A 16,952-nucleotide genomic window follows, 5' to 3' on the forward strand; every position below is an offset into this window, starting at 1 on the left:
AAAATAAATTAAAATAAAAAATAAATTAAATAATAAAATAAATAAAAATAAAAAAAAGTAAATAAAATAAATTAAAATAAAAATAAAGTAAACTAAAATTAAAATATAAATTAAAATACAAAATAAAATAAATAAAAAATAAAATAAATTAAAATGAAAAACAAAATAAATTAAAATTAAAAATGAAATAAATTAAAATTAAACATGAAATAAATTAAAATAAAAATGAAATAAAATAAATTAAAATTAAAATATAACAAATTAAAATAAAAAATAAAATAAATTAAAATTAAAAATGAAATAAATTAAAATTAAAATATAACAAATTAAAGTAAAAAATTAAATAAATTAAAAATAAAATAAATTAAAATTAAAAATGAAATAAATTAAAATTAAAAATGAAATAAATTAAAATTAAAATATAACAAATTAAAATAAAAAGTAAAATAAATTAAAGATAAATTAAAATAAAAGATAAAATAAATGAAAATTAAAATATAACAAATTAAAATAAACAGAAACTAAATTAAAATTAAAATATAACAAATTAAAAAGAAAATAAAATTAAAAATAAAATTGAAATGAAACATGAAATAAATTAAAATGAACATGAAATAAATTAAAATGAAACATGAAATAACTTAAAATGAAAAATTAAAAAAATTAAAATGAAAAATTAAATTAAATACATTAAAATTAAGAATAAAATGGATTAAAGATAGAATAACTTGCATTAACGTGAATTAAGAGTGGCCTGACTTAGAGTGGATTGCATTGGAGCGCACTGGAGTACAGCGGGGCCGCCGGGTCAGCGCGGCGGCGGCGGGGCGGGCGCCCTGGCGAGCAGGGCGCGGGGCCGCCCCGGGGTCCCCCGGCTCCGGGGGTCGCGGAAGCCGGCGCGCGCCAGCAGCGCGCGGTACTGGGCGGCGCTGCGCTCCCGGCCCTCCGTCTGCACCAGCATGTTCAGCGAGCAGAGCTGTGCGCTCAGCGGCCCCCGCCCGTCCGCGTCCAGCAGGGTCTCGATCACCAGGACGCCGCCTCCTGGACACACAGAGGGGCGCGTGAGCGGGGGGCCGCCCAGCCTGAGGACCCCTCCTCCCCGCTGCCTGTCCCTGTCCACGCCCCCAGCCCGCCGGCTCCCCACTGCCCCGGGCATCCTGCGTCCTCCTCTGCAGAAGGGACCCAGCTCTGCCGCCCCCGGGCCCTCTCAGCTCCAGCCTGCAGGGACGGCCCCCGGGCGCTGGCCGGCTCTGCACGGGTGACAAAAGCTGAGTGTGCCAGGAGCCCCTGTCTAACCGGGCGAGGCGTGCACCCCCTTCAAGGCCGTGGGAGACAGATGGAGGACCCATCCCACCACCGTGGACAGCCCGTGCCCTAAACGCACAGGTGGGCAGCTGTCCACTTTGCCTTTACCTTAGGAAGATGACTTTGAGCCAACCTCATCTTGAGATGGCCGGGACAGGGCCTCACAAATCCCTCAAAATCCGGGTGTTGGGAGGCGCCATTGAGAGCGATTTGAGGGCCATTTCCAGATTTCAAGCAACAATGGAAATACTTAATTTTTCCCACGAAGATGGCTGGACCACCCCTCCCCGCCCCCGAGGAGAGCTGGGCAGTGTCCATCACACACACGGCTAAGCTCCGTAAGATAAATCGTGGCAAGACGAGGCCACCCAGGGGCCACGGCCGTTGACCAGCTCCATCTTTAGCTGAGATTAGCTACAGAATGGGTGTTAACACCATTTTTGTTTTAACCACTCGTCTGGAAGGAAAGCCGGCTGGGAGGATGACCACACTGACCCGGGACATGACCTCAGTGTCCGGCGTCCAAATGAGACCCCGGCAACCCCGCCCTGAATTGACTGGTGAGTGCCCAGGGACGCAGCCCTGCAACCCTACCTGGCTTGCACGCCTGATGGATTCTGGCCAGCAGCTGGGAGCACTTCTCATCGCTCCAGTCGTGCAGGACCCTGGCCAGGATGTACAGATCCGCCTCTGGGAGCGGGTCCTTAAAGAAATCCCCTGCAACACAGGGCAGGTGCCCGGGGTCAGCCTAAATCCCGCTCCACTCACCCAGCACCCCGTACAGAAAGGTCACCTGGGTGGGCCGTGCCTTCCCCATCCCGTGACCTGCAGACCCAGCCCTGAGCAAAAAGAACCATGGGGGGAGACAAGAAAATCCTGGATGACGTCTGGGGCCCCTTCCCTCCATCAGATCTGGAAACTGGTTTATCTTTATTTTATTTTCTAAGGTCTTGTGTGAACAGCTCCTGAGGCAGACCTAAGCCACAGATCTCAGGACTCCCCCAGGCAGTCGGTCAGTGGCTCTTGTGTGATGGGTTGAACTGAACCCACAGTCAACATACATTTTCCTGATTGAGGAGAAATGCCCAAGAGAGACTCTACGCACAGGTGGAGTCCAACACTCGACTCTCGTAATATTTTTCCTGCAAAATAAGTACCGATTTTGGAAGAGCCCTTCGATAGCCCTGTGCCAACAGGGTTAACTCAGCAGGTCCGTTCTCTATATTCTGCAAATTCACAGGAATTCGGGACTGCGTGTTGGATGACAAATGGCCAATCCATTATCTCTCCGCTGTGCTGGGGCTCCAGGAAATATGGAGCCCACACACGTTCCCCTACGAGACAGGGCAGGAGAAAGGATTTTCTTCCACTCAATGAAGAAAGACGGGGGTGGCCATGTTCGGGGGCCATCTGTGTCCAGCCAGCAAGGGAGAGAACCCAGGCCTGAGGATGAGGCAAGACACACCAGCTTTCCCTCCATGACCAACAGCCTTCGCCTCAGCCCCATCCCAGCCTGTCAGATCCAGAGGGATCAGAAGGAGATGATTCCTCACCCTGGTCAGTAAATATTTCAGGGGTGTCTACTCCTCAGACCCCCAATGCCATGAACGTCGGAGCTCATGAGGGAACAGTAGCGAATTCACAGCAGAACTAAGAATGGAGGGGCTGACAGCCCTGCCTGGTGTTTTCGTTCTGAGCCAGCAGAGAAAAAGAACCACGAAAGGTCACTCTCCCCTATAAACGGAGGCAGAGAGTGTCTGCCAGTCAGACCACAGTTCCTGAGAGAGAGGGAACATCATAGGAAGCCGGGCGCCATGTCCCCAGGGAAGAGGAAGAGCCATCCCAGCTTTCCGCAAAGTTGCCGTGGTCTCTGAGCCCCAGAATGGCTGAGTCTCCTTAATCTTCTGAGTCGGCAGTTGTGCCTTGATGTTGCCTTCAGCCCACTCCATTCATTGTCACTCATAAATGTTTTGGATTTAGATACCTGGAGAAGAGTCTTGGTGCAGCCATAACAAATGACCACACACTGGGGTCTTAAACCCCAGGAATTCATCCTCCCCCCGTCCTGGAGACCAGACATCTGAGATGAAGGGGTCGCAGGGCCGTGCTCCCTCCGGAGGCTCCAGGGGAGGGTCCTTCCTGCCTCTTCCAGCTTCTGGGGCTCCAGGCGTCCCTGGGCTGGTGGGCGCCTCCCTCCCATCTCTGCCTCCGTCTCCACGTGGCTTCTCCTCTGTGTCTGTGTCTCCTCTTCTGTCTCTGATAAGGTCACTGTCACTGGATTTAGGGCCACCCTCCTCCAGGACACCCTCATCTCCATCCTTCACTTAATCACGTCTGCAAAGACCCTACTTCCAAACAAGATCACAGGTTCTGGGTGGACACGAGTTTTGAGGGGACACTATTCAATGCAATCCAATACTGAAGAAAGAATTAATTGTAAGAAAACAGTATACTTTACACGGCTTTCCATCCATCATGAATAATAGTTCTAAGTTGAGGGGGCTATTTGGAGGGTTGAGGAAGCCACGCTGAACATCCGTCATTGCTCATAAATGTCCAGCGTCTCCTGACCCCCTGGGATGCGTCTGTGGTTCCCCATGGACACAGACACCACGTGGAAACCCACCTTCACGGAAGCTGATCCGTTCTTCCTCCAGGAATGGGAAGTGCTTCTTTGCCGTCTGGACCACTTCCGGGATGTCGAAAACGGTGACCTGACATCCAGGGTACAGGGAAACGCACTCCTTGGCCAGAGCCCCGGAACAGCCTGGAAGTGGACACAGAAGGTGACAGGCAGACAAGAACCTGTAGGCAGCCACGGCTCTGTCCAACCCTCTGCCCCTTTCAGCCATGGCTACGAACGGTGAGGAGCTGGGACCAGGAAGCCTTCGGGATGTGCAAGGAAGACTTTCAACACTGCTCTAAATGGGATTTCCATTTCCTTCCTTCACTAGCTTACAGGGCACTGTTAAAACCAGGGTTAACACATCCCCCATACAGAATTGGAAACATAGCTCCAAGCCTGGGGCCGCGCTCACCACCGAGGTCGCAGATGAGACGGAATGGAGACAGGTCAAAGGCAGCCAACACACTCCTCCCGTTGACGCTCCAGACGTCCTGCAGACCACGCATGAACTGCAGCCGCTCGCCCTCAGACCTGGCATGCGAAAGCACGCTGGTCAAAATCACACCAACTCTGGTGCGGTCATCATAAACCATGACACAGGTGACCCTCTGCTCAGCCAAGAGCTGTGTCCCCCAGGCACGTGTGTAAGCCTTGCATTTGTGAAATGGAACCTACGCTGGTGTAGAAGTATATGATTGGGGATGGCGGGAGCCCTCAGTAAGCCACCAGCATCTACCGCACTCCTAGAGACCTTAATATGGTTGGAACTAATTATCATTCTCCCTGGAGGCCGCTCGGGGAGTCCATTTCCACCAGAACAGGAGTTGAGATGCTTTCTAAGTAAGGCAATCAAGAATGTGGAAGCAATCCAAGTGCCCATCAATGGATGAATGGATAAAGATGATGTGGTATACATATGCAATGGAATACTACTCACCCACAAAAAAGACAAAATTGTGCTCTTTCTGATAACATGGATGGACCTTAAGGGTATGATGTTGAATTAAATAAGCCAGACAGAGAAAGACAAACACTGCATGATTTCATTCATATGTGGAAGATAAACAAACACATAGACAAGGAGAACAGATTGGTGGTTACCAGAGGGGAAGGGGTGGGGGAAGGTGACAGGGATACAGGGGCACATGTGTATGGTGACAGATGAAAACTAGACTATTGGAGGTGAGCTCGATGCAGTCTATACAGAAACTGAAATATAATAACATACACCTGAAATTGCACAATGTTATAAGCCAAAATGACCTCCATAAAATAATTTAAAAATAAAAACGAATGTGCCCCCCACCCCACATGGCCGAGTGCAAGATGATCTGGTCTACTTTGCAAGTCCCGGAGGCCCTCCACACGCGCTGGAGAAAGGGCTGCGGACGGTGGGAACTCAGGGAGGTGGGGCAGAGACTGTGGAGGGAGGAGGGGTCTTGGAAGATGGCAGGGATGAGGGTGTAAGAGGAGCGGGACAGATCTCTGGGTGTGCGGGCTCTCGTTCCTCAGAGTCCCCTCTCTCTGTCCCCTCTCCGGAGCCAGCTCTGTGGCTTTGGTCTCAGTGTAGGAAGAGGGGGAGAGAGGAAGAGATAGGAGTGGAGGAGAGGAGAAACGGAGGGGAGAGAGTGGAGGGGAACTTCGCCCCTTTCGCTTTCTCCTACACCACCCCTCGGCCAGCTAGCAGCCCTGGCAATAGCCATCCATTCATCCCCCTCCCAGAATGTCTATCCCAGAGCTCCATGCAAACAGCACATCTGCATCCGGGTGTGGAAAGAACAAAGAACTGAGGTATCCCCGGGTAACTCTGGCCACATCAAACACTGAGCCTCATTTTTCTACTCAAATGTTGGGTTTTCGTAGAGTCCCAAGAAGGGAAGACCATTTTCGTCCACTCCGGAAATTGATCGACACAAACATCAGAACAGCAAAACCTCTTTTTCAGTCTTATCTTAAACATCCACTTTCTTCTGTTTTGCTCTACTTGGACACATTTATTCAGCCCTGTAAGTATTTTAAAAATCAGCCGGGTCCCACGGGCATCGGTGCGTGGCGTTACCTGTAGATGGCCGTAAAGAGCTCTTCGGAGGGAACGCCGAACGCCTTCAGATACTGGTTCTTCCCTTCTCTGGAGACAGGGAGGGGGGCTGTTACTCAAGGTCTTAGACATGCATTGAACATCATCAATTCATCTCTACAGCTGGCCACAGATCCTCCCCTCAAATCTCAGCTGGAACAAGCAGCAAACAATTACGTAGCTGAACACACTCACAAGTGTTTTCCTAGTGTGTAATCGAGAGTCCCCATGTAGCTCAGCGCTCTGATGTGAGCAAGGACGCAAGGAAATTTTTTTTTTCTGTGAGGAAGACTGGCCCTGGGCTAACATCCGTCCCCCTCTTCCTCTATTTTATATGGGATGTAGCCACAGCATGGCTTGACAAGCGGTGTGTCGGTCTGCGGCCGGAATCCAAACCTGTGAACCCCGGGCCCCTGAAGTGGAGCACGTGAACTTAACCGCTGCACCACTGGGCAGGCCCCAGCAATGAAATTTAATGACAGTCTAAAGAGAGTGTGCAAATGATGTGTAATCAGGGGTCGTGGAGGTTCAGAGTGATTCATTACCAAGCATCTGGGGGTAGGAAGCACCTTGCAGCTGGAGGGACAGATGGTCTACCCAGAGCTTGAGAGATGACTGTTCTACCCACAGCTGGAGGGACAGCTAGTCAAACCACAGCTGGAGGGACAGCTGGTCTACCCATAGCTGGCGGGACAACTGGTCTACCCACAGCTGGAGGGACAGCTCATCTACCCCTAGCTGCTTCCTCTCCCCTGCAGAGGGTTGAAGGATTCCCTGGGCATCCTGTCCCATCTTGGACAGCTCCCTGGCGTCAAGATGAACCTTCCCCCTGTGGCTTGTTCCCCTTCCACCCTGGTTCTAGCCTCTGGCACCACCAGAACCAGCCCCCACTCCTCTCAGGGATATTAGATTGCTCAGCCTGCGGTCACATGGGTCATCTCTTTTCCACCTGACCTGCAGGAGACTGCGATGATGAGAGCATGAAAAACACAGAAAGGAGGAATCTGTGCCCAGGTGTGGGACCCACATAATCCACCCGAGGCAGCCTCGTGTGGAAGCATAGGGCAGGAAGGAGGAGAAGAGCATCCGTCCCCAGTGCCCCAACTCCTGGTTCCTTCCACAAATGGGACGAGGGAGTGAAGTCACTGGGAAGGACTCCAGAGGGTCCAACAAGGCCTCAAGAGATTTGGGGGTCATCTGTTATTTGTGGGCAGAGACCCAATGGGCAGCCCTGGGTTGTCTCCAGCTCCTGGTGCGCTGGCTCTGGTCCTCTCAATTTTTTTTTTTTTAACTGAATGAGTTCCAACATCAAAAAATTGGGAGATGTCATTAAAATCTAGATATCCTACCCTCCCCAGGACAACTCCACCCCTGGGCCGCCTGGACACACTCACTTGAGGTGAGTGTGTGATTTTGGACAACAAATATGAAGTCCAATAATGATTATAAGCATGAGTATGATGAGTTGTATCTTTTCCAAAAGAAACATTAAAACTTGGCCCCAGGTTTTTCACAGTGAAGCTACCGTAGGTGCAAGACATAGTTTAGGTTAAAATAATGAAGAAAGAAAATGTGGAGCAGTGGTTCTCAGCTGGAGGTGATTCTTTCCCCGCAGGGGACATCTGTCAGTGTCTGGGGACAGTTTTGTTTGTCACCACTGGGGAGGGAGGGTGGTCATGGCCTCTGGTGGGTGGAGACCAGGGACACTACCCCACAGCGCACAGGACGCCCCCCACAGAGAGTCACCCAGTCCTGAATCCGGTATGTGAGGTTGAGAAACCCTGACCTAGCGTGAGACACCCTACCTCTCTCATCTGTCTGTTATCTGTCTATCTATGTACCCTCCTATCTATCATTTATCTATCTGTATATCCATCTACTTATGTATCATCTACCTATACCTACCTATCAATATCTACCATCTTCTATCAATATCTATGTATCAATATCTATCAATATTATCAGTCAATCATCTAACAATATTTATCATCTATATATATCGATCAGTACTTATCTATCTGATTTATCTAACAATATCTATCAATATCTATCATCTATGTATGTATCTACCTGTCTATCATCTATCTGTTATCCATATATCTCTCTATCTATATCTATCTATCTATCTATCTGTATCTATCTATCATCTATCTATCTCTCTATCTATCATCTATCTATTAGTCATCCATCTATCTATGTCTATTTATGTCTATCTATCTATCTGTCTATCTCTATCATCTATCTGTATATCTACCAGTATTTATCAATCTGTATCTATCTATCTATCAATATCTATCATCTATCTATATTTCTATCTACCTAACTCAGTGGTTCCCAATTGCAGGTGATTTTGCCCCCAGGAGACATTTTTATTGTCACAATTGGAGGATGTTTCTGGCACCTGGTGGCTGGAGACCAGGGACGCTGCTTCAGATCCCACAGTGCACAGGATCCCCCCCCCAACAGAGAATGGTCCAGCCCCACATGTCAGTGGCACCGAGACTGAGAGACCCAGTGTGGACAAACCCATGACAATGATGGCAGCCTCTCTTTTGTGCTGAACCATCTCCCCAGCTTCCCTTCTTTACTCGCACCCTCTACTTTCCCCTGGAGACCATTGAACCACAAGGACTTTATGTCACAACAGGTTGAGATTAAGTGAATTCCGTGGGTCAACACTAGGTGGTCTCAGACATCCGCTCCGGATTTCCAAACCTAGCGGTGCCGTGTTTGCTTCTAGGAGAAACCCAGCATTTAGACTCCTCTGACGCCCTGAGGCTCAAGTGGCGCCGGGGGGTCCTGGGGCTCAGAAGGCACCACGCCCACCTCACAGCCTCGGCCAGGTGGGCCCAGCACAGGTAGGTGGTCCTGGCCATGTAGAGTAGCATGTTGCGCTGGGACGTGGGGCTGGCCCTGGCCAGGTAGGTGCTGGACAGCTCTGTGTTTCCATAGAAAGCTGAAAACACACAGAAAGGACAGAAAAATAAGTCGCATTTCAAGTCTTCACCACACGCCGTCACCAGCATCAGCAGCATCAGGATCGAAACACGATCCTCGCCTGCGAGCAGCTGGGGGCTCATCCTGGAGGAGCGGGGTGACCGGGGGGCAGGGGGCAGCCCGTGCACCTGTTGGGTTCAGTTTTGGCAAATCCCATCGGGACATCTGGTGGAGCGGGTGGAAGGGGCAAATGCGCCTCAGAGAAACCCTAGATTACAGCCTGTGCCCTTTGAAATAACTTATTTAAAAATAGACAAATGGGGTGACGCCCTGGTCATGGAGGGAAAGAAAGACGGAGGAGAAAGGGCTGCTTTTCTGCAGAGCTCAGCTGAGCGGCAGGCGGCCCCAGCCTGGGAGCACGCCAACATCTTCCCAACAATTTGCAGGAGGGTCCCAGCCCATAACCTGCAGACGGTAAACAGCAGGTGCCCCTGGCTGTGAGCCACCCCATCCCGCCATCTCCCACCCGGGGGAGCCTCGTCCCGACCAGGGGATGCACCTGGGCAGCTCAGGGCCACCTTTCCAAAAACCGCTAGTCGGGTTCTCCGAGCCTACTCCCTGCTTTCCTCTCCGTGAGACCCGGTTCCCACGGAGGCCCCGTGGTTTAGCACGGATTCCACCGTGGTCCTGTTCCTGGCATGAGCCCCTTCACCTGCCTCTGAGAACAGAGAACACGGCTTGCCCTGCTGGTGAAGAAGAAGGCCCTAACCTTTCACTATGTCTGAACGGTTTGTCCACACCGGCCCAACGCCTGTGGTCACGCACGTGGGCAGAACCCGGAGAAGTTGGGACACGCTCTCCAGTCACACTGCCTCCAAGCCGGGCGCCCGAGAGCCTCCCGGCCTGCACCCTCGTCTATCTTCTCACCAGCCTGGGCTGAGCATCAGCAGGAGGCAAAGTCTCCCTCCCGGGACCGTGTGGACGCTGTCCCGAGCCCCAACCACCCGCCGGCCCCTGGACTCAGGGAGCAGAGCCTCTGAGAAAAGCAAGAGGGACAACTGGTCGTTTGTGTGGCCGGTGGGGCAGCCGCACCGGTAGGGGTGTGGCTGCTGGTGGTTTCGGCTACCTTGCAGCCTGCCGCCTGTGTGTTTCCAAGCCCGGCTACCTGAGAGCCGTCATCACCCAAATGACACCTTCCTGATCCCGTTAAGCCATCCCCAATCTTTGCACCCAGAATCCCAACAGGCCTTCGACTCCTTGCTGTAAGCAAAAAGGCCACCGCCCACATTGCCAGAGTCCGGCACACACCCCTGTTCTTCTGTGCGTCACCTCAAGCAATGGTTTCCAGCCTCTGCAATCTCACGAATCAAAAAAATTATAAAAATGATCTGAACAATCAACACAGGGTTGACAATCTTGAATTTTGCAGAGTAAGGATGTTTCAAAGAAAAAGCCACCATCACCATATTTCACAAGAGAAAAGCTGCTTCTGCACCAAAATTAGGAAAAAATAATCTCATGATGAATGGCAACCCTCTAATTTAATTTTTTAACAATAAAGTTTTTTTTTATAATAAATTGAGCTTGATGGAAAATGACTCCCTTGCGACTTTTTTTCACATTTTTGTCTTGTTCCTTGGATAACTCATCAGGGTATCAATGGCACACCAGCATGCGGAAACCTCTAGAACAGGGGTCAGCAAACTCTAGCCCGTGAGCTGAATCTGGCCCCCTGCTTGTGTTTGTAAATAAAGTTTTATTGGCATCTGGCCACGCCCATTCATTTACATAATGTCTCTGGCTGCTTTGATGGGCAGCTGCTGCAGAGACCAATGGCCTACAGTGCTGAAAACACTCACTCTCTGGTCCTTTACAGACACAGTAAAAGCCTCCTGCAAAATGTCAAGCGTGCTTACCTTTTCCTTCTCTCATTTCCACTCGAAGCAGCTTCAGGGACACGCAGGTGTCCAGCAGGAGCTCCGTCCCATGGGAGCTGGTGCCCAGACGTGCAGCCACCGCAGCCGAGTCCAGGGGCTCTGGGGCCTCGGCGAGAAGGTCGAACACTCCCAGCTCGCAGGCGGCAAAGAGAACCTCGGGGCAGCGGCAGAAACCAAAGCCAGGTTTCATTCTCCTGAGAACCACACTCACAGAGGCACACGCCTCGGGGCGCGAGGGATGCATTTGCAAATGACGCTGCACTGCTGTGAGCAACGGTATGTGGTGCCTCAAAAAATTAAACTCAGAACGACCATAGGAGCCACAAATTCCACTTCTGGGTGTAGACCCAAAAGAACTGAATGTAGGGGCTCTAATGGATACTTGTACACCTGTGTTCATTGAAGCATTATTCACAATAGTCAAAATGTGGAAGCAACCCCGGTGCCCACGGATGGATGAATGGATGAACAAAGTGTGGTCCATCCGTACAGTGGAATAGTAGCCATGAAAAGGGAGGAGATTCTGACACCTGCTACACCACGGAGGAACCTTGAGGACATGATGTTGACTGAAATCAGCCATTCACAAAAGGACACGTACTATATGATCCCACTTCTATGAGGTCCCTGGAGAGGTCAAATTCATAGAGACAGAAAGTAGACGGTGGGTGCCAGGGGCTGGGGGAGGGGATGGGGAGTCAGTGTTTAATGGGGACAGAGTTTCAGTTTGGGAAGATGAGAAAGTTCTGGAAATAGACGGTGGTGATGGGTGCACAACAATGTGAATATACTTAATGCCACTGAACTGTGCACTTAAAAATGGTTAACATAGTCAATTTTATGTTATGCTTATTTTATCACAATTTAATTTTTGTTTAAATGATGCTTCCGCCGTGCACCAGGAAGCATCTGTTCCCACTATTCCAAGTGCTGAGGGCAGTCCTGCTTTGGGTTAACCAGCTGTCCAGGGGCGACACCGTCTACTGGACAGATTGGTCCCTAGGGAGGTGAGGCCCAGGGCTCGGTGGGGGCTGCCAGTGTAGACACAGGGTCCAACAGGGCCATTCACTGGCGGGCCAGCCAGGGGGAGCAATGAAAGGGGGAGCCTGAGCAGGTCTACATTCTAGAGCATCCTCCCTGCCCTGTCCGTCCTCACTAAACCTCCCGTCACGCCCAAAACAGCATCACTCTGAAATTGTTCTGGGAAGTAAAGCTCTCTAGAAGGAAATCTACAGTCCACACACAGAAGGCCAGCCGAGGGACTGAGGGACACACACAACTGCGTGCAAACACACGTGAGTTTTCAAAATCCTGTTCTTGGTCTCTGTTAACAGTGATTCCCCGGGGGCAGAAAGTCGGGGAAGGGGACACAGGGAGCACCTTCTCCCTTGTCATTCCGAACCTTTCTGCATATGGTGTTTCAATTTTCCAGCATGGAAATATATGCATTCCTTTTTTCTTTTTAAGAAGTCAGTGGTGTTCCCACACAGTGGCATTAGAGTCTTAAAATTGTTTGTTTTTTTTCTTCTTTTATCCCTCTGTCTAAAGAAGTGAATAGGTAATGCCTTCAAATAATAGAAAAACTATAAAAAATCAATACGTCGTCAATGCATTTTTTCTCTTGCACACAGTTCTGCCTGAGTGCCAAGGCTCGGGCGGCCTCGCTGAGGTTGGCTGTGAGAGACGGCTCCATAATGTCCCACACGGGAAGACGGCTTCCTGTGGCCGTGTATCTGCCACAGGACTTACTCTATATCTACGATTGGTGCTGTTTCAACAGCACGTGGACATAAATAAAAAGAAGACCTGTCTTTATTTGACTTAACTGAGGAAGTTGGTGTTTCTCAACCCCACACGACTAACATTTGGGGCTGGACCATTCTCTGGTGTGGGGGCATCCTATGCACTGTAGGGTGTGGACCAGCATCTCTGGTCTCCACCAATCAGACGCCAGGAGCATGTCCTATCCCAGGAATGATAACCAAGAATGTCCCAGATACTGCCAAGTGCCCCCTGGGAGCAAACTCCCTGTTTGAGAACCACTGTATTAAAGTTCTATCAAGTTTATCAATAAAGTTTTATTCATAAAGTTCTATTACTAAGGTTCTATTAACTCTTGCTGAGATTGTGTCTGTTCTTGTTCTGTTAAGGCTACATTAACTCTTATGTTATTAACATTGTATCAACTCTTGTCAAGGTTGTATCAGTTGTTATTCCATTAAGGGTGCATTAGCTCATTCTATTAATGTCATATTAGCTCCTGTGCTGTTAAGATTTTATTAATTCTTTTCCAACTGAGGTTGCATTAACTGCTGTTCTGTGAAGGTCATACTAAGTTTTATTCTACTCCAGTTGGATTAGCTCTTCTTCCATCAAACTCGTGACAACTCGAGGGCATGGTATCATGTCTACTGAAGTAATTTCCTCCCAAGATTTATAACTCACTCAAAACCATTGTGAACCAACAGCAAGCAGCCCCAGCTGGCTGGGGACATTATGGGAGCACAAGTAAGTCACTTTTTTTTCAAGCAAAGGCAGCAAATTCCTATGTTTTCTGTAGAAGGATGCTCCTTTTCCGTATCCTAATGGCTCTAACAGAGGTATTCCTAACCCTTTGGGTCTCTGGATGGGATTCGGGGGATCCATGAATTCGGATAGGGAAGACACTTCACTTCAATTTTCAGTAGCCACTACCTGAACCTTTGCACTCCCTCCCATTACGAAGTAAGCACAAACCAGTATTACAGGACCCTGACTTTGTGACCAAGAGAAGCCACCGATATCTTCACGTACAGAACTCGAAATGCCACCGGCATCCAACACTGCTCCACGATGCTGGTGTGTTTGGACCCACCCCAGGCTGCACCCATCACCCAGCCCTGCTGTTACAGACCCTCACACCCCACTGATTGCCATTCTTTGGGCGTCTCTCTGCCTGGTGGTTGTGCAGCTGTGTGTTCTCAAAATTGGAGGTTCACTCAAGAAAGCCTGGAGGAATCCCGCTATTCCCTCAGAGAAGGCATCCTCACCCCATAAAGCAAGCCATGAACGCTTTGCTTCCATCGACATCCATACACCTTTGCACACGGAGACGTTCAACACGTGGACCCTCACACAGAGAATCAGAATCCACTGGATTTCCAATGTTAGGTGCGTGTGTCCTGCCAAGGACCACCACCGACTGTGATGTCCTGACCCCGGGGTACCCTTAAAATATAAAATCTCACTCTCACTTGCCTCTATTTTTATTGATGTGAAATTCACATAGCACGAGATTCACCATCAACTATCTTAGACTAAACAATTCAGTGGCATTTGGCGCATTCACGATGTTGTACAATCATCACCTCTATTGAGTTCCAGAACATTCTCATCACCCCCCAAAGGAGACCCCATATCCACTAAGCAGTCTCTCCCTGGCCCCCTTCCTCCATGCCCTGGTAACCACTGATCTGCTCCCTGTCTCTGTGGATTTGCCTGTTGTGGACATTTCACATCAATGGAATCCTACACCATGTGGGCTTCCACGTCTGGCTCTTTCAGGCAGCATAATATTATTCAGCCCAAGAAGGGATGAAATACTACATTCTGGATGAACATTCAAACTGTGCCTCTGTTTTAAATGCACCGCCTTATTCTTAGCATGTTAACAGACAAGAACCTGTTTTACTCTCTCACAAAATGTTTTCAATATTTCAATACCTGTATTTCAATATCCATTGTCTCCTTTGTAAGCCTATTTTATTTTAACCTTTTAAAGCAGCATTCTGAGACGGGACCCGTGACTGTCGACAGGTCCCCAGAAGGGCCCCATGTCCCAATAGCCAAGCCTCTACCCATAGTTCCGGAACATTCTCATCACCCCAAGGGAGATCTTGTACCCATAAAGCGGTCAATCCCCATCCTCCTCCCCCGGCTCCCGTCTGTGAGATCCCGGTGTGCCCAGTGGAACGTCCTCCCCAGGCTCCTACCTGGGAGACCATGAAGCCATTTGCATATGTGTTCAGGAGATCATAGGCCTGATCCTCCGGGGAATTCATTTTCTTCCACGTCAGCCTGGCTTTGGGGGTCTCCGTGTTGTCCTACTTCAGGGACGGTGGGTCTGTGAGCAAACTAGGGGACAGCCAGCCACTCGGTGCTCCTGCCAGAAGCTCCTTGCTGGAGACCCCGTAGTGAGCCAAACACGATGATCCTAGAAAATCCTATTAGCCTGATTAAGGGGATGACACAGCTTATGGCTGCTCCTTGGGTTTCTGCTCCCTCCTTCTGTCCCCGACATACACGGAGCCTGAAAATAGCCTACGCCCCCACCCCACCCTTACACCGTCGGCTGTGGATCTGAGCCACAACCAGTATGCTCACCACTCACCACCATTGAGTCTCCATTTTATGGATTGAGGGATCTCTGGTCCCCTCAAACAGGGGGAGAATGGGGTGTACTAATTTCCTGTAACAAATGATCCCACACTGGAGACTTAAACCCCAGGAATTCACCCTCCCCCAGTCCTGGAGCCCAGACATCTGAGATGAAGGTGTCGCAGGGCCGTGCTCCCTCTGGAGGCTCCAGGGGAGGGTCCTTCCTGCCTCTTCCAGCTTCTGGGGCTCCAGGCGTCCCTGGGTTGGTGGCCGCCTCCCTCCATCTCAGCCTCCGTCTCCATGTGGCTTCTCCTCTGTGTCTGTGTCTCCTCTTCTGTGTCTGATAAGGACACTGTCACTGGATTTAGGGCCACCCTCATCCAGGATGACCTCATCTCCATCCTTCACTTAATCACATCTGCAAAGACCCTGTTTCCATATAAGGTCCCATTCCTGGTTCCAGGGGTCAGGACGTGGACATATCTTTTGAGGGGACACAATTCAGCCCGCAGCAGAGAGGAGAGCGTTTGACTGACATTCACGGCTCAGGATCTCTAACACGCTGTCTGAAATGATGCCTCCTTTGGTCTCCACAGCCAGCAAACATCCCCCAAATCATTCGTGGACTTGGACTCTGAAACTATTTTCAATTGTATTATTTTTGCTGCAGCTAAATATCTGCAGTCAGGACTTTAGTGAGAGCTGAAAGGTTCCCCTGGAACGTGGTCACATTGTCCATTTTCCTCTCTGCATTCTTTCCTTCCTTTCCAGGGACATCAGGAGCAGCCCAGGCGGCGGGTAATAGGGGCAACATCCTGGGAAATGGGGTCACAGAGGGAACACAAGAGCCAAGCCTGTCCCCACTCCCGTCGGCCCAGGACTCGTCTCCCCAGAGCTCCCTTCTGGGTTACACCCCACAGGAGCCCCTACGTCACCGAGACTGTCCCCTGGACCCATACCCCAGCTGTTTATTAACCCCAGTGATTCTGTGGGAGGGTGGGTGGAACCTCGTCCTCCCAGATGCCACGATTTGCGAGAGAGAGATGCAGATCCCTGGAGGCTCCATGGAGAGAGCTCCATGAGCCGAGTGGAGACAGAATGAGCTTCCCGGGGAGCAGCCCGTCCACCCTGCGGACGTCCAGCAGAAACAGGCAACGGTCTAGCACTGAGGGGCACTGGGGACCCCCAAGATGGCAGCCCAAGTGCTAGGGCTGGTGGGGCGAGAGCCAGATCCTTGGGGACCAAGTCAGTGGGGGAAGAGGATTTGCCAGTGGTGTGGCCAACGGGGCGGGACGGTCTAGGTTGGATTCTGACAGGTCAACCCAACGCCCCCTGGGTGACACGTCGTGTTCTCTTGGTGGCTGGGTGGGCGACGTGGAACACAATATACCCAGAGGGATGTGCTCGCAGACGACCAGGGACGTGACCTGAAGGTGGGGGCGATGAGAGATCTTGGGACTGGCCTACAGGAGGACAGAGCCGCTGGCCGTCGATGGCATTTGCTTGATTATACAGCAAGCTGCCTTTCTCAGGGTGGGCAAATCCCCAGCGAGTGGGATCCCCCGGATTTTCAGTTAAGGCGATTACTTTAGTAATGAGATTGAGTGTCGAGAAGGGCTGGGACACAGCGGGTACAGATCAGAGGAAATTCAAGGCACGGACCTCAGACTCACCCTTTCACAGGCAGAGTTTTGAAAACGAGTAAAAAAAAGAA

The 16,952-nt window shown here is 50.0% G+C and overlaps 1 protein-coding gene across 1 annotated transcript; it reads right to left on the reverse strand.

The window, feature by feature from the left end:
• Positions 1–808: 808 nt before the first annotated feature.
• Positions 809–15,026, reverse strand: LOC101407118 (acetylserotonin O-methyltransferase). The gene is made up of 8 exons (XM_014795513.2): positions 14,854–15,026; positions 10,862–11,036; positions 8,835–8,964; positions 5,991–6,059; positions 4,344–4,462; positions 3,932–4,072; positions 1,900–2,022; positions 809–1,041 (listed from the first exon to the last, which is right to left on the reverse strand). The coding sequence occupies exons 1-8, from the start codon at positions 14,920–14,922 to the stop codon at positions 809–811; spliced, it is 1,059 nt and encodes a 352-aa protein (XP_014650999.2). The 5' UTR covers positions 14,923–15,026.
• Between the last annotated feature and the right edge of the window lie 1,926 nt (positions 15,027–16,952).

The sequence above is a fragment of the Ceratotherium simum genome, chromosome X, assembly GCF_057802395.1.
Source record: "Ceratotherium simum simum isolate JZ-2026a chromosome X, ASM5780239v1, whole genome shotgun sequence".
NCBI lineage: Eukaryota > Metazoa > Chordata > Mammalia > Perissodactyla > Rhinocerotidae > Ceratotherium > Ceratotherium simum.

What these genes read in the sequence shown, in the direction of transcription:
- LOC101407118 (XM_014795513.2), bottom strand. Translation starts at nt 14,922, where the DNA reads ATGAATTCCCCGGAGGATCAGGCCTATGATCTCCTGAACACATATGCA. An exon ending in TCTCATCTGCGACCTCGGTG is followed by an intron (nt 4,073 to 4,343) that starts GTGAGCGCGGCC and finishes GTCCACTTCCAG; the next exon opens with GCTGTTCCGGGGCTCTGGCC. An exon ending in CCATCAGGCGTGCAAGCCAG is followed by an intron (nt 1,042 to 1,899) that starts GTAGGGTTGCAG and finishes CTGTGTGTCCAG; the next exon opens with GAGGCGGCGTCCTGGTGATC.